The following is a 20281-nucleotide window of genomic DNA, read 5'->3' as shown; positions in this document are numbered from 1 at the left end:
CCTGCCCTATTAACCGCTACCTGTTAATGTTATTATTGTAAAGCTTGTTCCTAAGTTATTATTATTATTATTATTATTATTATTATTATTGTAAAGCTTGTTGCTAAGTTATGTTACATTGTGAACCGAGGTGATGTTTTGCAAACGTGCCTCGGTATATAAGAAACCATTAAATAAATAAATAAAATAAATGAGAGCAGGAGTAATATGATCATGGCGGTGTGTATTAGTGAGTAGGCGAGCAGCGGCATTTTGTAACATCTGTAGTGGTTGTAGTGTGTTTTTAGGGAGACCTAGAAGTATAGCATTACAGTAGTCCAGTTTTGGTAATATTGTGGCTTGAAGCACTGTCCCGAAGTCCTGAGGATGTAGCAGAGGTTTAATTCTTTTTAGAGTATGTAGTTTGAAGAATCCATTTTTGATTGTATCCGTGATGAATTTCTTCAAGGAGAAATGATTATCGACGATAACGCCAAGGCTGTGGACTTGTAAATGGAGTGAGTCCGAGGGGGAGATGAGTGATGGGATGAAGGAGATATTATTGTGTGGTGAAATGATGAGGAGCTCAGTTTTGGAAGTGTTTATTGCTAGGAAGTTTTCAGTAAGAAGTTTTTTTATTTCCATCAGGGCCGAATCCCAAGTTTTAAGGGCATTAGATAATGAATCGTTGATGGGGATGAGGATCTGTACATCATCTGCGTATATGAAATGTGGAAGGTCTAGTTTGACCAGAAGTCGACAGAGTGGAGCTAGGTATATATTGAAGAGAGTAGAGGAAAGCGAGGAACCTTGTGGAACACTTTGTGCTAGATTTCTAGGTTTCGAAACATAGCAGTCAACTTTTACACTGTATGTCCTGTCCTTCAGAAACGATTGGAGCCAGCATAGGGCAGTGCCAGCAATACCAATTTGTGCGAGTCGGGAAAGGAGGGTATTGTGGTTGACCGTGTCAAATGCAGAAGAAATATCAAGGAGAGCCAGTAAGTAAGAATGACCAGAATCAAGGGTTTTGAGTATTGAGTCTGAGAGTGATACCAGGAGAGTTTCTGTACTATGGTTCTTGCGGAACCCATATTGTGAAGGGAAAAGTAATAGATTATCATCAAGAAAGTCATTGAGTTGTTTATTGATGACTTTCTCTAAGATTTTAGACAAGAATGGGAGGTTGGATACTGGACGATAGTTAGCCGGTTCCGAGGGATCCAAATCAGTTTTTTTGAGTGTAGGCTTTATTATAGCATGCTTGAGTTGCATTGGAAAAACTCCAGTCGCAATTGATTTGTTGATAATGTTAGCGATGGGGGTGGCAATCCTTGTGGGAATAGAAAGGAGTGTTTTGGTTGGCATGATATCGATCGGGTGCATGGCAGGTTTGATTTTTTTAAGGATCCCCTCAATTTCTGATACAGTTATCGTTTCGAAATTTGAAAGCGTAGTAGAGGTGAACATGGTATTGGAGGTTAGTAGGGCTGCTGGCGGAGCTGGATTAGAGAAGCGAGCCATGATATTAGCCACTTTGTCATAGAAGTAGGTAGCTAGTTTCTCACATTTGTTTTCATCTTCATTGATTTGGTTAGTATTTATGGTAGGAGTGATTATGCTAGATACATATTGGAAGAGGGCACGCGGGTTGAACTGGTATTGGTGTATTCTTACTGTATAATAGTTTTTCTTGGATTCATCGGTGGTTTTACGGTATTGGTGGAGTAGGGATTTGTACTTTAGTAGTAGTGTTGGATCTTGGTTTCTGCGCCATTTCTTTTCTAGTTTACGAAGTTCGAGTTTCATTGTTCTCAGGTCTGTGGTGTACCAGGGTTTTTTATTTTTCTTCTCAGAGCAGATCTCTTTTGTTAGAATAGGGCAGAGTCAATTTGCAATGTTACTGGTAAGTTGATGCCAAGATGAACAGGCGGAGTTGGCATCAGAGAGGTCTAGTTTGTGGATATCCTCTGCAAGAGCCTCAATAATATCTTCAGTTTTACATTTTTTTCTGAAATTTATGGTTCTTTTCTTAGGATGTGGCGTGTGGGGGTTGTAGTTGAAAGTGCAGCATGCATCAACTCGATAGTGGTCTGACCAAGGTATAGGAGTACATTGGGGGTGGTCAGTGCATAGTAGAGAGTTCGTGAATATAACATCTAGTATGTGTCCTGCCTTGTGTGTGTGGTCAGAGACTATTTGTTTAAAACCGAGTGCGTTTAGCGTAGAGAGTGTGGCATCACATGCTGGTGTAAGAGGTGAGCGATCAAAATGAAGGTTAAGATCGCCAAGTATGATGGCAGGTATGCTGATATTGATGTGTTTGGTGATGTATTCAGTAAGTGGTGATGGATTTTTTTCCAATATGCCCGGGGGGGCATAGATTAAACAGATTTGTAAGTCTTTTGATTTGAAGAGACTAATCTCAATTTTATAAGGAGGTGAGGTGTTACTGCAGTGACCAACAGAACCACTATTGGTAGCTGAAAAAAAACTTCTGCAGCGTATCCAGTGGGAGAGATTTCAATCTCTGCAGAAGTTTCACTCCCTTCAGTGCTGACTCAAGATATTCCCAATCTTCCAACATCATCTCTACTTCCAGTGCAGAGGAAAAGTAGTAGTGGACTGCTTCTCCCCTTAATAGGGTTTCCCCTCCCTTGGAGTCTTTTAAGTCTTTGCGTCCTCCAACTGTAGGCAAGAGAGCACTTATCAATCTGCCATTCTCATCTCTGTGGAACAGCCAGACACAGAATCACCTTCTGGACCCAGGGGAACCTCCCATTGCAACAGGGAAGCTGAGCTATCTCCATGGTCCTCAGAATCCTCCCATGAAGGTGCTGGCACTTCAAAGTTTTTTCACGCTCTCTTTGGGGGCACAAGGCAGACAGAAAAATCTCCAAAGCCTTCCCCCACCCCATAGGATCCTTTCCCAGGCTTTGGAAAAAGCACAGAAGACCTGGTGCAAAAATCTAAAAAAACTCTAGGGAAAAGTCTCCTCAGCCCCCTGGTACCACTATCATCGAGGATCCTCACCGAAACACAGCAGGAACCAAGCCTTGGCCCCCTCACATGCCTGAGAAGACTCAGAGTCCTTGAGGCCTGCCCGTGTAGAAATTTAACCAAAAATAGCTGCCAGTGCTGAGGGAGTTGAAAAGGACCATGTGTCAGGAACTTCCAACACTGCCAGGTGCCATAAGGAGAGGAAGGAACCAGGCTCCACTACTCTCATAGAACCTCCCCTGACTTCTTGCAAGCTAGACATAGCAGGCCTTTTTCAGCCGCTGCTCTAAGCAATCCACGGGTCTCACACTGACGTGCTGTGGGCGGGCCAATTCATCCCTCCTCCCGCGTGCCTTTCCCTCCACTAGTGCCCGAGAGCAGCAGGACACACATAGACATCACCATCACGGAGTGCTCTTCTGAACTGACTCACCTCCTCCATGCCGGCAGCAACTCAGCTGGCACTGCAAACAGACTGTCTCAATCCCAACTCCTCTCTCCTCTTTTTTTTGTAAACTTTATGCAGGATAAAACAAAGCCGAAGAAGATTGAGGAGGCAAGGGAAGGGGGGGAGGGGAAGCTGGGGCGTGGGGGATCAGAAGGGAGGAAGAGTAAGCACAACAGTAAAAAAAAAAACAAATAAAAAAACCTTCCTCTCAGAGAGAAAAAAGACCCTTTTTTCTATTTAAGAGCTACTGCCCCAGCCAAGCTCAACCAGGAATGGTGGAGTAGGCTAACCCCAGGGTCTGATCTTGGACCCAATGATGAGCTGCTGCACCACCATCTGCTGGAGGCAGAAAATAATGGATTCCTGCTGCATGGCACCACCCCTAAGTAGTAGCTATTTCGTCACATGAAGAAATCAGTGTTGTCTGCCTCCATCTGCTGGTAAAGGGAAACAACCCACTTGTCAGGGACTGAACTGGTGAGGCAGGATGAGATGGGATCATAATTTACTTAAGAACTTGCAAATATTTTCTCTATTTGTTATTATTCATATTTTGATGAATAAGAGCAGAAATGATTTGATCATAACCCAACCTACACAAGGAAAAAATATAGCCATAGATAAATCTTAAATAAGTTCTTTAAAATGAATACTATTCTACTGCTTCATGTCACCACCTGGGAATTTTATTTCTGGAAGGTCTGTGTTTTGCCCCATCAAGCTTTAGCAATTTTTAGTGAAAGAAAATATGACATCTCTTATTTCCATATACCACTGCCTGCATAAGTAAGAGCACTGGACAGGAAAGAAGAAATCATTTTTAAGCATTTAATAGAGCTGCAGATTATGACTTGCCAGCTGAAACTAAATACCAGAATAATGACAAAAAATCAGTTTGTTGAAAGAGCTGTCCTTACTGACTAGATTATAATAAAATTTGCAGTACTGGAAGTAATTTAGCTACAAGTTACCACAAGAAGAAAACCCTCAAAATACAAACAAACCTTGCTTTCATACCTCCAGATAAGGATTCCTTAAATCTGCCTTCCAACCAAATTGTTTTATAAGAGCAATTCCAATGACTCTTCCTACCTCCTAGAAAAAGAAAACTGTGTAAGTACCACAAGTGTTACAAACATTTGAAATATTTGAAATAATTTATATTATAGTTCAAAGTCTCATTAAGAACCATTTAATATAAATAAAACATCTAAATGGCAAAACTGTCATTTTTAGCCACATCTGGATAAGTCTAGGGTGTTCCGGGGTCAGTCAAGAGGCTTTCCGAGGAGGAGCGGAGTTAGCCAGATAAGTTATCCAGCTAACTCTGTTCGTGCTGCTGATCTGTCCTAATGTTATCCAGCTAACTTTAAGATAGCTAGATATATTCAGTGGCACTGCAGTGCCACTGAATATCCTGGCTAAGTTAGCCATAGAAGTATATCTGGATAAATTGCTGAGCCACACAACGGCTGAACATGGACCTCAAAGTTTTTAGGTCATATTTAATTGGTTTTGTTAGATGTAAATTTTAACTGTGTCAGTTTCAAGATACTCTACCTAGATCTGCAAATAAAAGAATCTGTCCAAAACTAAATGTCTGCCACACAAATCTGCAGAATATCAGATTACATAATTCTATGGCTGAAAGTTTCCAGGATTTAATATAAATTTCCTGTCTCTCAAAGATGAAGATAAAAACAAAGGATTTGATAAATAATGTGAATACATGCATCAGTAACTATTAAATGCAAACGTTTTGGGGTTTTTTTTTAACAATTGCTGGGGGTTGTTTAGGTATGTGTGGGAGAAGCAGAAAGAATGGGAGATCAGAAACATCTGGCAGTGGAGAAGATTGTTGGAATGGCAATTAAGAGAAGGGGGTATGGAAACGTGATGGAGGGCTGACCTCTCTCTTATCTGCTGCTTTCCTAGAGTCCTTCCACTAAGAGGGAGCATAAATTAGCTGTGGCGGTTGGGGAATAGGTGCAAGAGAATCATGGATGTATGGAAAAGTAATCTATAAAAAAGAGGAGGAAAGAGGAAGAAACAGTAATGAGGGTTGAGGACGACTACCATGGGAAATGTGATTGAGCAAGCAGTGTGAAAGAGGCTTGGTGGAGGAGGATATGGGTTCAAGAGAAGAAAACGTGGCAGCCTGCACAGGAGTGAGGAAATCACACTTGTGGGTTGAGAAACAAGGATGTAAGGTATGGAAAAGTGAGAGTGTGAGAGGGAGATAGAGAAGAGAAAGAGCATCACCAGCAAAGGGGAGGGGTGAAGCAGCAAAAAAACAGCATCTTTGTTGCATGGTGTAGGGAGGAAGAAGAGAAACTTTGTCATTAGGAAAGAGACCAGACAAAGGAGGGTCCATCCGGAAGAACAGTGCTTGAAGGCCTTACATGGTGGTGGTGATCTTAATTTTCAAGTGAGTTAGCAAGCACATACACATATACACCATTTATGCCAGTATTTTACAAACTGTGTGGTAGAAGCCCCAAATTTAAATTTATATTAAATTCAAATTTATGATTTTATGTCAATGAGATATTGTCTTGTTGATTTATTTTATCTCCTGCCTTTGTATTTTAATTATATCTGTTTTATGTATTTTAAATAATGTGTATGTTTTGTGCCCCACCCTGAAAGTAGGAAAGGCAGGTAAATGTTCCACAATAACTAACTAACTAACTAAATAAATAAATAAATAAATAAATAAATAAAACCTCAAATGATTTTTAGAAAAATGTTCATGAGAAGCTAGCTAAACTCAACTAAGATAAAGTGATGGGGCTGGTTGTGATACAACCAAGGTTATTAAGGGAACTTAGAGAAGCCCTGGTAGCAATGCTGACTGATCTTTTCAATGCTTCTTTAGAGTCTGAAGTGATTCTGGAGGACTGGAGACAAGTGGATGTGGTTGTTCTTCACAAAAGTAGAAATAAGGAGGAGACTGGGAACCCCAGGCCAGTTAGTCTGACCTCAGTGATGAGTAAATTAATGGAATTGCTGCTAAAACAAAAGATAGTGCAGTTTCTGGAATCCAGTAAAATTACAAGAACTGAGCCAGAGCTAGGTCTCGTCAGACAAATATTTCTTTGACTGGTGATCAGAAAGTTGGATTAAAGGAGAACATCAGATGTAGTATACTTGGATTTAGTAACCAAGTTACATTTAGAACCTTTGACATGGTTCTGCCCAGGCAACTTATAAACTAAGCGCTCTTGGTATGGGCCCCAAAGTGACTGACTGAGTTAGAAACTGGATGAGTGAGAGGTGACAATGAGTAGTGGTAAATGGAGTTCACTCTGAGAAGTATTACTAGTAGTGTGCTGCAGGTATTGGTCCTTACAAAAATGTAAAAAAAAAATAAAAAAATTGGTCTAAGTAATACTACAGGACTATTGAGGAATGTTTGATGTTTTGTAGATGATGTCAATCTTCAACAGGGTAGACACTTTGGAAGGTGTGGAAAATATGAAGCGGGATCTAATAAAGCTTCAGGAATGGTTTAGATTCTGGCAGCTAAGATTTAATATTAAAAAGTGCAATTATGCATTTAGGTTGCAAAAACCCAAAGGAGAGGTATAGCATAGGAGGTGAAACTCTTCTAAGCATGAAAGGAGCAGAATCTGGGGTCATCGTATTTGATGATCTTAAGATGGCCAAATAGGTGAATAAGGCAAACAGAGGAATGGACAGCAGAAAAAGGTAAAATTGGGTTTCTTACATATAAATTTTCTTTCCTTGAGTCCTACCAGATCAGTCCAGATGCATGGATTTTCTCCCCTACCAGCAGATGGGAACAGTCTACATAAGAAATTGTGCCACCTGCAGCATCTCAGTATTACTTTAACAAACCTAATCCCATATGATCAGGGTAATATAAAACTCTTAGGTGAACCCCTCATCAGAAATGACCCCTTACAGAAAGGGGGTAACAACCAGAAGGAAAAAGCATTTAATAGCAGTGTAATATTCTGAATAGTATATACATATCACCCCAATTTTGATAAGCTTTCATTGGCTCCCGATAGCACAGAGAATATTGTATAAAACTTGCTGTATTCTACATAAGGCCATCTATGGACAAAAACGGACTGGCTAAACTTTTCGATCTGTTTACACACTCCTCACAGATCATTAAGATCAGAAAACAAAGGGCTCCTGCACGTCCCCTCAATAAACACAGCTCACTTGGCCTTAGAACAGGACAGAGTTATTTCCATTGCAGGGCCTAGTGTATGGAATACCATGCCAGCAGAACTAAGATTGGAGACAGAGTTAAAAAAATTTAAGAAAGGTCTAAAGACTTGGCTTTTTGAGCAAGCCTTTATGGATAACCTACAGACTAATCATTAACTTCTAGAGTTAACTATACTCGATTTGCCACAATGTATATATATCTTTTATTGTTAATTGCTTTATATCTCTTTTAAAGTTTATTTGTTCTTCATAGTGATGTATTTCTTTGAATGTTTTAAGGTTTTTGTAAACTGTTGTGATGTAAACACAAACAACGGTATAAAAAATCTTTTAAATAAATAAATACACACAGAAGAGCAAGATACCAGCCAACTAGGTGGGACTCTGACCTGGTCTGGAAGGACTCAAGGAAAGAAAATAAGCAAGTAAGAAACCCAATTATACAGGGTGTTTAAAAAAAATGGACCCAATTTGAAATATACTGCTTTGAAATTGGGTCCATCATTTTGAAACACCCTGTACTTTCCTTATCAGCCCACCTGACCAGTTCAGATGCATGGAATGTACCCAAGCCACCCCTAACCTAGGAGGAAGCCTGCAAGACCTGCTCTCATTACACTTACTCCAAAGGAGACTGTATCTCTAGCTTGCATATCCAAGCAATAACATTTGGAAAAGGAATGCAACGAAGACCAAGTTGCTGCTTTACAAATGTCCTGCAGCAACACAAACTGGTACTTTGCCCAAGAGGCCACCGGCCTTAGCTGAATGTGCCCTAAGCCACTCAGGAACCACCAGTCCCTTGCAAATGTATGCAGAATTAATAGTCTTCTTAATCCATTTAGCAATAGAAGCCTTGGATGCCTACTCTCCATATGATCGCTGAATAGCATGGTCTCCTTCATTTGTCACCTTCAGATACCTTAAAAGCACCCTATGCACATCCACGATGTGGAGCTGCTTTGACCTATCTCCAGAATTAGACCTCTTAAAGGATGGCAGTTCCACTGTTTGATCCAAAAGGAATGAGGAAATCACTTGTGGCAAAATAAAGATGGAATTGTGTGAATCAAGGCCCTATCTTCCAAAACTTTAAGAAATAGGTCCCTGCTTGACAAGACCTGTAATTCCAAGATACATCTCGCCAAACAAATTGCTACCAGAAAAATGGTCAACTTAAGGCTCTTCAGAAAAGCCTCTCTAATGGGCTAAAAAAAAACTCCGCTCAAAGATCTTACTACCAAATTGAGATTCCAAGAAAGGATCAATTTCCTGACAGGAGGTCAGAGATGCTTGACTCTTTTTATAACCTTATCACATCCAGGTGCAAAACTAAAGACTGCCTCTTCACTTTCTCTAACATAAAAGTGCCATTTGCACCTTAAGTGAATTCAAAGCAAGGCCCCTCTGCAAACCCTTCTGCAAAAAGAAGAGAACCTCTGGAATAGAGGACTCGAACAAAGAAATTTCCATATTTCCACACCAAATCCCAAACACAATCATGAGACTGTGGCCAGATAAGTTGAATTTTAATTTGTTAGCCATAATGCAGACTGATTTCTTGCCGACATTGTTCAATTTTCTTCTGCATTTCCTCTGTTTTACATGGTTTGAAATCTCTTTATATTTTATCTAACTACTGTTTTAAGAATCTTTGCTAGTGTGTATTTAAGTAACCGGGTTTGTTAATTTAAAGAACAAAGGGCTGGTATTTACAGGAGTTTCTAAAACCTAGGAAAGGGGATTAGATACATGACAAAGACTATTGCCTTTTCAGAAGTATTATCTGATCATGGAAAGGGAAAGGAAAGGCTATGCCATATAGATAATTTCGATTCCTGGCTCAAACCTGGTGTAAGGAAAGTGATTTTGGATACATTGGAGGCTGGGGCCGAGTATGGAGCAATAAAAGGTTATATGTTAAGAATGGTCTATAGTCTGTGGCAGGAAAGATTATACATTATCAGGCATGTAAACTAGGGAGCGGCGGTGGCATGAAGTGGCCAGTAAAATTGGTTATGTCACCTCTAAGCAATACAGGAAGTGGGAAGAGAAAGTAACAAAATCCATCAATTCAAAACAAAACAGAAGAGGTGAATTATGACCGGAAAATTCTCACAGCCTGAGCAATAAAATCCCAGAACTGCAGGCCCTAATGCTGGAAGTGGACTTGGACATTGTTGGTGTTATGGAGACATGTTTCACTGAGTCTCATGATTGGGATACTGCCATCTCGGGCTACAACTCGTTAAGGAAGGACAGAGAGGACAGTAAAGGGGGAGCAGCAGCTCTTTATGTCAAAAACAATATCCACTAAACAAAAAATGCCAAAATGTGAGTAAACTAAACAATATACCAAAATGAACTCACATTAATTTTTTAATTAAAAAAATGTATTTATTTTATATATATCTGGGGCATTGACGTCATTTTTTGATCACATGGTTTGTTTTTTAAAAATGGACGCCGTGATATATAACCATTGACTAGCATATTGCAAAGGTTTGCGCACGGAGCTTGATGTGAACAGCGGGAGGATTTCCAGTCATTTGGTGAGCCCAGACCCCTGATGAAGGATCTAATCTGAAACCTGGCCACCTTGGGAAAAAGGAAGTGCTACCAAACCATTTCATAAGCGTTGAGAAGCTTTCAGGACATAGAAACACAGAAATGACGGCAGAAGACCAATCGGCCCATCCAGTCTGCCCAGCAAGCTTCACACTTTTTTTTCTCATACTTATCTGTTTCTCTTAGCTCTTAGTAACTTTAGGTTCTATTTCCCTTTCACCCCCACCATTAATGTAGAGAGCAGTGATGGAGCTGCATCCAAGTGAAATATCAAGCTTGATTAGTTGGGTAAGCGGCAGCATAGCTCTCTGCCGTTGAAGCAGAGAGTAAGATATGCTGGATATGCGTGAAGTATTAGTTTTTCTTCTCCCCTGCCGTTGAAGCAGAGAGCTATGCTGGATATGCATTGAAAGTGAATTATGCCTTGAAGGTCACATTAACTATCAACAAATATTGAATAAGCCTAATAATTGGTAATTGAATAAGCCTAATAATTGGTAATACCTATAGCCCATGAACCCACCCCTGTTTGTTTTGGTTTTTTTTTTAATTTGGAGATGGCAGCCCTCCATCCTTCCGCTCCGTGAAGGTGGAACACCAACCACTGGCATCCCGCTCCGTGAATGCCTCTGTGGCTACTGCCGCTCCGTGCAGTGTTTTGCTGCCTCCTCTTTATACGCGTCCTCTAGACCTGATGGATCCACAGTGTTTATCCCATGCCCCTTTGAAGTCCTTCACAGTTTTGGACTTCACCACTTCCTCTAGAAGGGCATTCTAGGCATCCACCACTCTCTCCGTGAAGAAATACTTCCTGACATTGGTTCTTAGTCTTCCTCCTTGCAGCTTCAGCTCGTGACCTCTGGTTCTGCTGATTTTTTTCTGACGGAAAAGTTTTGATGTGCAGCTAAGTAACATTCATGAATAACTTTTCGTGTTACAAGCACTGTCGTACAATATAATAATTTAACAATGTTTCACATTTTTCACGGCTTCAATTTTTGAGTTTCACTGACTTAACAAACAAACGGGGGATGGTGGTAAGTTGATGATTACAACACTAGCTGATAACCTGCTTGGTACCTTTATATAATGATGTGAAATTACCACTTCTTTCATTTAAAAAATTTTCAAGACATACATTGGTCTGGAAAAAGCTTTTTTTTAAAAACAATATCCAAGCAACTGAATTGCAAGGAACATGGGGTAAAAAGAAGGATTATGCACTGTCCTAAAAGAGAAGATGGTGCTTCCAATTTTACTGGTGTGATCTACAGGCCTCCAACTCAAACAGAAGACTTGGGCAGAGATCTGATAGAGGACACACAAAAGGTGGGAAAAAAGGGAGAAGTCTTGCTCTTTGGAGATCCAGATGTGGATTGGAGCATCCCTTCTGCGGAATCTACAAAAAGTAGATAGATAATGAATGCCTTTCAAAGGGCTCTTCTCACACAAATGGCAATGGAACCCACAAGGGAGGCTGTGATACTTGATCTAGTGCTCATTAAAGGGGATAATGTCTCTGATTTTCAGGTAGGGGCTCATCTGAGCAGCAGTGATCATGAGTTTTAAATTTCACAAATATGGACTTTGTTAAAATAGGGACGTACCTAGAGGAAGAACTGGGAGAAAATGGGTGAGGTGGGCCAAATTAAAAGGAGCTATTACAAAGGCAAAAAATATATATGTTACAAAAGTAAACACGAGTAAAAGGAAAAAGAAACCAATCTGATTCTCTAATGAGGTGGCTGAAAAAATAAAGGCAAAAAACAAGAAGTATAAAGGATCCCAAAAAAAGGAACATAAGGAAGAATATCTGTTAAAACTAAGGGAGAGAAAGAAAGAAATCAGGAAAGCAAAAGGTCCAGCAGAAGAAAGAATTGCCAAAGAAGTAAAGCGAGGTGACAAAACATTTTTCAGATATATCAGAAAAGAATGGAGGCCCCAAGTGTACAGTGAAATTGAAAGGTGACAAGGAGCACTGTGTGGAGAGATGAAGAAATAGCAGAAATATTAAATACTTCAGTGCTCACTAAAAAAGACACTGAGAAGCACCTTGCTGGTTGTCAAGTCTGTAGAAGTGGATGGGGAAGCAAAATTCCATTTACAGAAGAGACTATGGGAAGAGCTAAGTAAACTCAAAGTGGACAAGACCATGGGGCCGGATGAAATTCATCCCAGGATACTTAGGGACTTCAGAGATGTGCTAGCGGGTCTGCGAATGTCTTGTTCAATAGATCCTTGGAAATGGGAGTGATGCTGCAGGATTGGAGAAGAGCGGTGGTGGTCCTGCTTCACAAGAGTGGTAGCAGAGAGGAAGCTGGAAACTACAAGTTGGTTAGCCACACCTCTGTGGTGGGAAAATTAATGGAGACTGCTGAAGTAAAGGATAGTAAACTATCTACAATTGGGTGAGTTGCTGGACCCGAAGCAGCATTAGTCCTGGAGGAATTCTGCGCTACTGCGGAGTGCAGAATTTGCGCAGAATTCCCCCCCCCCCCCCGCACAGAATTGCCAAATTCTGCACAGAAAATGGCATAGAAGATGAAGGTCCTGGCATACTGTGAACGGAGCGTGCCGTTCGCGGCAAAGATGAAGCCCTGGCATGCCATATGTGTGGCGAAGATGAAGGCTCTGGCATGCCGTGACTGGAGCACGCGCCGTTTGCAGCGAAGATGAAGACCCTGGAACACCGTGTGCGGTGAAGTTGAAGGCCCTGGCATGCCACAAACAGAGCACGCGCTGTTCGCAGTGAAGATGAAGACCTCGGCGTGCTATGAACAGAGCGTGCGTGCTCGTGGCAAAGATGAAGGCCCCCTGTGTGCTACGCTCTGCTCGCAGTGTAGATGAAGGCCCCAGTGAGAGTGAATGTGTATAGAGAGGTATGTGTGTGATAGAGGGGAGGGGGGTGTGATAGAGGGGAGAGGCTGTGTGAGAGAGAGGAGGGGGTATGGGGAGGGGACAGTGAGAAAGGAGAGGGGGAAGGGGTGTGTGTGAGAGAGAGAGAGAGAGAGAGAGAGAGCAGGGGGGTGAGCAGGAGGGTGTCAGAGAGAACAGGGAAGGTGAGAGCAGGGGTGTGAGAGAGAGACCAGGGAGGGTAAGCAGGGGGGTGTGAAAGAGAGCAGAGGCTGTGAGAGAGAGCATGGGGGGGGGGGGGGGGGGGGGTTGCTTGAGTGTGGGTGCCAGAGAGAGGGGCGCCTATATGAGGAGACTGTGAAGGAGTGTGTATGTTTCTGGACAACAAGGACCTCTGGACATCAGTAACCTCTGGAGATGAGGACATCAGGAACGCCTGGAATACCAGGTACTTCTAGACCAGGGACATCAAGACTAGGAACATCCTAAGACTGTAGCGTCTGAAGACAGGAACATCTTGAAGACAGGACAGATGAGGACGAAGGATCGGGACCAACAGATGAAGACAAGGGAATTCCCATGAAGAACGGAGTCTAGAAGAAGCGAGGAAGGATCACGCAGGTCTCCTGGATTGAAGAGCTGGAACGGAGAATCCAGGAGCTGACTAGCTCCTTGCGAAGGTGAAGACGGACTGATAGAAGGCCCTCCTTATGGGGCTGGAGACGCCTTGGAAACATCATCAAGAGGAGCCAGGAAGGACTGCCCACCGCGAGCCCTTTAAAAGAAGAAGAGAGGCACGGCCGTGCACCTAGGAAGAGGCAGGACCACAGAGAGCGGCGTCCATGCCACAAGGAAGAAGCAGGCCCCGATGTCAGCAGCTCCCTGCTGCGAGAAGACTGAAAATGACTGGCGGCTCCCTGCCACAAAGAGGGGAAGATGATGGCAGCTTCCTGATGCAGGAAGAGGATCATTGATGGCAGCCTCCTGGCCATGAAAGGAATAGCGCTGGTGGCGGCCTCCGGGCTGCGCAGGGAAGAGCATCAGCGGCGGCCTCCAAGCCGCGAGAAGGACGGTGGCGGTGACAGCGGCGGCTGGACTAGTGCGGAGGGAGGCAGCAACAATGGTGGCGGCCTCCAGGCCGCGAGAGATTGGCTGGTTCGGCAGTGGCTTTCAGGCCGCAAAGAGCAGATGGCGCTCAGGCCGCAAGAGGCAGCAGTGATGGCAGCGGCCTCCAGGCCACAGGGAGAAAGCAGCAGTCAGTGTCAGCAGCAGCGGCCTCTGGGCCGCGCTACAAGGTAAGAGGCTGCTTGTGGGCATAGCCACAAGCAGCTTCGCAACAGGGAACATATGTGTGAGAGATAGAGAGACAGAGGGAGCCTGTGTGAGCGGCAGTACTGAGTACGGGACACAGTGGCGAAACAGTGGAAGGAGTTGAGCCTAGAGGTGGAGGGGAGAGATACTGACAGGTGGAGGAATTGGGGCCTGAGAGAGCAACGTGGCCAGGAGAGTAGGTAGAGCGAGTGGAAGTGGCACTTACAGTGAATTTCTAGGGGAATTCTGCTCAAAATATTTAAAATTCTACATCTTTAAGTAATAACTTTTTTCTGTATTAATTTAAAATGTAATTACTTACATTAGAAAATATTGAAAATCAAACAAAATACCTGAATTTGCAAGCATTAAATTTTCCCTTTATCAGAGAGATTTCCGTATACGAAATGCTCAAAGATTATATGATAAAAATATTAAAAATACCAATGGAAGGGCTACTTGTGATTTCCAGAGTTTATTACTTGCAGGAAAAAGGAGGAAATTTTTAAAGAAAATATGGTTCAAGAGGAAGATAATCAATTGAATTTGACTCAAATCTTGGAATTATCATTGGAATCTGAAGTTTAAAAAAAGAATGACTTTTTCTTGTACTTTTTTTTACCGATAGAGATATGATCTTGAAGAGGTTTATGCGGAATCGGACAGAATAATATTATGGGAAAAAGATCTGGATCTATCCAGATATCTCTCGCATAACCCAAGAAAGGCAAAAAGTTCTTGTCTTTCAGGCCCGAAGTAGTGGCGAGGGGGGCTAGTTTTAGCCTTAGGTATCCTAGTAAATGCATTATAAGACACCAGAATGCAAAGTATATTTTTCTTGAACACATTCAATTGCAGAAGTTTCTAGAGCCAGCTAACCCCTAGTGTCCTGGTGTACATCGTTGCAGATTAAAAGAGTCTTGCTACATTCATGTGACGTACCATTAAATTGAAAATAAATGTAATATTTTTTTCTTCTAAGACCGCCTTTATAAGATCCCCTCAGGATTTCTTGGAACAGTAGATATGTCTATGATGTAATTCCATATTGTATGGAAAAGATTTGCTTTATTAATCTATATTGATTGGAAAAGTTATTTGTCAAATTTGCTTTATTAATCTACGCACTGTATAATGTTTACTATTTTGAAAATATTGAAAAATTCAATAAACAGTAAATTGCAAAAAAAGACAGTCATGTAAATTGTGTTATTTTGACCAATATAAAAATATGCAGAATTTTGTTGAATTTTAAGTTTTTGTGCGCAGAATTTTAAATTTTTTTTGCGCAGAATTCCCCCAGGTGTAGCAGCATAGAATCACCGAGGGAAAGTCCTGTCAGACAAATCTAATAAATTTTTTTGATTGTGTGACTAGAGAATTAGATCAAGGAAGAGCACTCTGTGTAATCTACTTGGATTTCATAATGCTTTTGATATGGACCTGCATAAGAGGCTTGTGAATAAACTGAAAAGCTTGGGCGTGAGCACCAAGGTGGTGGCATGGACTACAAACTGGTAGATGGATAGAAGACAGCATGTAATGGTAAATGGAACCTACTCTGAAGAGAGAACGATGCTAAGTGGAGTGCAAACAGGGATTGGTGTTGCGACCAGTTCTGTTCAATATCTTTAAAAGTGACACTGCAAAAGGGAAAGAAGGGAAGGTTTGTCTATTTGCAGATCATACTAAGATTTGGAACAGAGTGGACATGCCAGAAGGAGTAGAGGGAATGAAACATGATTTAAGAAAGATGAACAGTAGTTGACGATATGGCAGCTGGGATTCAATGCTAAGACATGCAGAATCATGCATCTGGGGGTGTGAAAGACTGTTGTGCACGGACCAAGAGAGGGACTTTGGGGTTATAATGTCTGGTGATCTGAAGATGGCGATGCAATATGATTAGGCGATAGCTAAAGCCAGAAGAATGCTGGGTTGCATAGAGAGAGGAATAACCAGTAAGAAAAAGGAGATGATAATCTCCTTGTACAGATCTTTAGTGAGGCTTCACCTACAGTATTGTGTTCAGTTCAGGAGACCGTATCTCAAAAAGGATAGAGACAGAATGTAGGCAGTTCATAGAAGGGTGACCAAAATGGTGTGGGGTCTCCATTGAATGACTTATGAGGAGAGGCTGAAGGCCCTAAATATGTATATCCTGGAAGAGAGGAGGTACATGGTAGATATGATACAGAGCTTCAGATACCTGAAAGGTGTTGCACCCGGTCGCAGACAGCTGCAACATTTGTTGCTTACCTCCTTTTCTCCCACAGCGCAGAGTCTAGGGAGGATGGCTGCCTCCGCTTCCACATACCGACCTCCATGGCGTGCCCAGGATGGCTTGGGCACTCCTGGCAGCCATCTTGCATCCGGGGTAGCCTAGAGCGCGCACGCGCCTGCCCCCTTCTTATACACGTCATGGTGGGAACCTCGGGGGCACCCCCACCACATGACGTCATCCGCTCTCAGTTATTAAGCGCAGCTAACCATCCAAGCTGCGAGTTAGCAAGGATTCCCGTCTTGCTTAATTCCACCATTCTGGGACTTTGTCTCGCTGCTCCTGACTGGGTGTCCTCAGTACCCGCTCCTCGGGGGCCTTGCCGCACCTAGGGCTATCCGCTCCTCGGAGAGCCATCTCACTTCTCACCCTTTCTTCCAGTGAGTTCTTCAGTGTTCCTTGGACGACCCTCAGACGCTCCTGTTCCGGGTCTTCTCAGTGTCTACCCTACATTTGGCTTCCTCTGACTCTGAGTGAGTACTGGACCTATACTACTTTCCTCGCGTGGATTCTCGGGTTACCCCGCTCTGCGGACCACTACCGGAGATCGCCAGCACATCACTCCATCAAGAGAAGGTACTCCCCTGGTTACCCCGCGCTGCGAGTCACCAACAGATCTATATCACCTTATGCAAACTTCCAGCTTTAGTCTCCGGCCTACCCCGTACTGCGGACCACTACCGGAGACCATCAGTACAAGTCTCATCCAGAGAAAGTATCTCCTGGATTACCCTGCTCTGCAGACCACTACCGGAGAAGCCTGTTTGCAGGCTATACACGTGGACTGAGTATATTAACCCGCTCCTCGGGTTATTCTTGCTGCATAATAAAAACTATTGCCTCTGTTGTCTATCACTGCTGAGATCCCGCCTGTCGTGGTGTGTCCTCACAGGGCTCCGCCCTGTGGGTGGAGTCATCTCCTCCACGACCCAAGGGCCCATTGCCTAGTTTACACACAGAATGTAACAAAAGACAGAGCCTTTTCGACAGCAGGCCCTTCCATCTGGAACAGTATCCCATCAAACCTCAGACTGGAGCCATGCCTATTAACTTTCAGGAAAAGACTTAAAACCTGGCTCTTTCTCCAAGCCTTCCCTGAACCACCAGACAATCACTAGCTGGCCTTCTTTCTTACCCAGCCTTCTTTCTTACCCAGCCTGTCACTCCGTTTCTCAAAGAAAAAAATAAATGGACTCTTAGACTTCAGATTAAAGCACCGTTCTTAAGTTTGTAACTTGTACTCTACGGTAAAATTACTTTACTGGCCTTTTCTTCTTTCCAGCTTGTTGCAAACTTCCAAGTTCCCGCCCCCTGTTGATTGTAACTTTGACTTATTCCTGCTTTGGTTATCTTTCGTTTACGTGAATTTGTTACTCTAGTTTTTTTCCCTCTGTTAAACTGTAAACCGATCCGATATGGTAATCTACTATGAAGGTCGGTATATAAAATTGTTAAATAAATAAAATAAAAATAAATAAAAGGTTTTAATGATACACAAACTTCAAACCTTTTCCGTTGGAAAGAAAACAGTAGAACTAAGGGTCATGAAATGAAACTTCAAGGAGGTTGACTCAGAACCGTCAGTTAATATTTCTTCATGGTGCAGGTGGTGGATGCCTGGAGTGCCCCTCCAGAGGAGGTGGTGAAGATAAAGTGAAAAAATTCAAAGGGGCATGGGATAAACACTGTAGGTCCCTAAAGGCTAGAAAATGGAAATGAAGAATAGGGTACATGGGGGTAACCAGCTCACTGCAACAGTTACTACCCTTAGCAGAAACATGGGGATTTTGCTCAAACAATAAGGCTTGATACTTTTGATGCAACTGTAACATCTCTCCCCGATTTGATGGTGGGAGGAAAAAGGGGAATTGGTTTCAGACAGCAACCAACATGGGCCTCTACTTCTACGGTCTCGAGTACTGATATGCACATATAAGGGAAAAAGCACACCATTGCTTCAACAGCCAGGTCCAACAGAAAAGCAAGTCAAGCAACATTGCCTGAATTTTCAAGAAAGACCTCACTTAGTAAAAATTTTGCTAGGAGTAATTTTTATGGGTTTGACAGTTGCTTGGTTTTTGATTATAAATATTACTATCTTATCAAATGGCTTGATGGTAACCAGCATGGCACGGCAGATATTTGCATAAGAAGTTTGCTGGGCACTCTGGATGGACCATTTGGTCCTTTTCTGTCAACATTACTATGTTACTATGCAAGTCGATTTCTTTCCAGTTGAAGCAAGATGGAAACCACCTCCTCCAAAGAATCCTTACTCCTTAGGTTTATCTATTCAAGAGTCAAGCTGTGAGACTAAAATGATCTACTTGTTTCAAGAAAACCAGACCCCAATGTAATAAATACTGGAATTAATTGAACTTCAATGCCTCCTCTACACTGAGCCTCACTAGATCAAAGCAAAACTGCCTGAGCCACTCCAAGGCTATGAGAATTATTCGGTCCTGATATCTCTCTATCCTTTATATAATCTGTCTTATTAGTGTCTAAGGGTGAAAAACATACAGCAGACCTCCTGAGGCCAGGACTGAGATAAGGCATTTGGACCTACTGACCCCCAGTTCCCTTCTCCAATTGAAAAATAGAAGTCACCTGGCATTCCTTCTTGTTGCCATCAGATGCAACTGAGCCACTTTGACAAGATTATGCTGGGACCTAATGTGTACCTGCTTACGAAGTTCACCTGGATGTTCCTTACCCTGGCAATGTGCGACACTGACAGCATCTTCAAATGACTTTCCACTCACTGAAATATGAGGCTCATCTCCAATGACAACACTGTCTTCTTGTTCCCCTTTGCCAGTTTATGTACACTACCACTGTAGTGATGTCCGAAAAGACTCTCACCACTCTCTCTTTGACCAGATGAAGAAATTCCAGCAAGGCTCTTCTACTCGCCCTTGTTTCCAAATGACTGATAGACCATGCTGTCTCTGACATTCCAGCTGTACATCCTGGCAGTGAGACCTCCCCCCCAGCAACTCAGACTGGCACTCGTGATTAACATGGTCCATTTCAGACTCTTCAAATCAACTCCCTTGGATAGATTTCAATCTGAGAGCCACCTTGCTTCCAAAGGACTATCTGCTATTTTCACTAAGCAAGGGTTACCTTGAATGGACTCGCTTTCCTTGATACAGGCATAGTAAAGTCCCAATGGCAATGCACTCCCACGCTGACCCCAAAAGGCTGGACACTTTCTCATACTCCATGAAAACGGTTATGCTGTATGAGCTGAGCCTTACCCTCTCTTCTCCCTGCTGAGCCCAGAGCACACCACTGCGGAAGAGACAATCTCCGACCAACCATTTTCTCTGTTTCCTCTTTTTAAAACAAATTTTACTACACACAACAAAACTGAAGGTACTTTCTGGTTCCAAAGGCTCTTGCTTGCAGGGTCCTTCTTCTTTCCCAAGACTTGACTCAGACAGCCAAAGAGACAGGGGGCAAGAGAGGAGAGAGGAACGAGGGAGCCAGTATCACTGGTTTTCGGACCCTCCTCATCAACAGGATCAAGCTAGACAACGGCCACTGAACCCCTGTTCATCCCTATGCAAGCAGGGGAAAGTCTAAAAAGACCTAAATACTCCTAGCAGCAATTTATCCACCAGACTGCA

At 42.7% G+C, this 20281-nt stretch overlaps 1 protein-coding gene across 1 annotated transcript in view; it reads right to left on the bottom strand.

The window, feature by feature from the left end:
* THUMPD2 (THUMP domain containing 2) overlaps positions 1–20281 on the bottom strand; it is a 174380-nt gene that overhangs the window by 101679 nt on the left and 52420 nt on the right. The window contains exon 5 of the mRNA XM_029594346.1: positions 4445–4522. Coding sequence (XP_029450206.1) covers positions 4445–4522 — 78 coding nt within the window. The remainder of the gene's footprint in view (positions 1–4444; positions 4523–20281) is intronic.

This window comes from Rhinatrema bivittatum, chromosome 3, assembly GCF_901001135.1.
Source record: "Rhinatrema bivittatum chromosome 3, aRhiBiv1.1, whole genome shotgun sequence".
Taxonomy (NCBI): domain Eukaryota; kingdom Metazoa; phylum Chordata; class Amphibia; order Gymnophiona; family Rhinatrematidae; genus Rhinatrema; species Rhinatrema bivittatum.
Note: the sequence above shows the minus strand (reverse complement) of the source record. Positions and strands in the feature narration are given on the sequence as shown.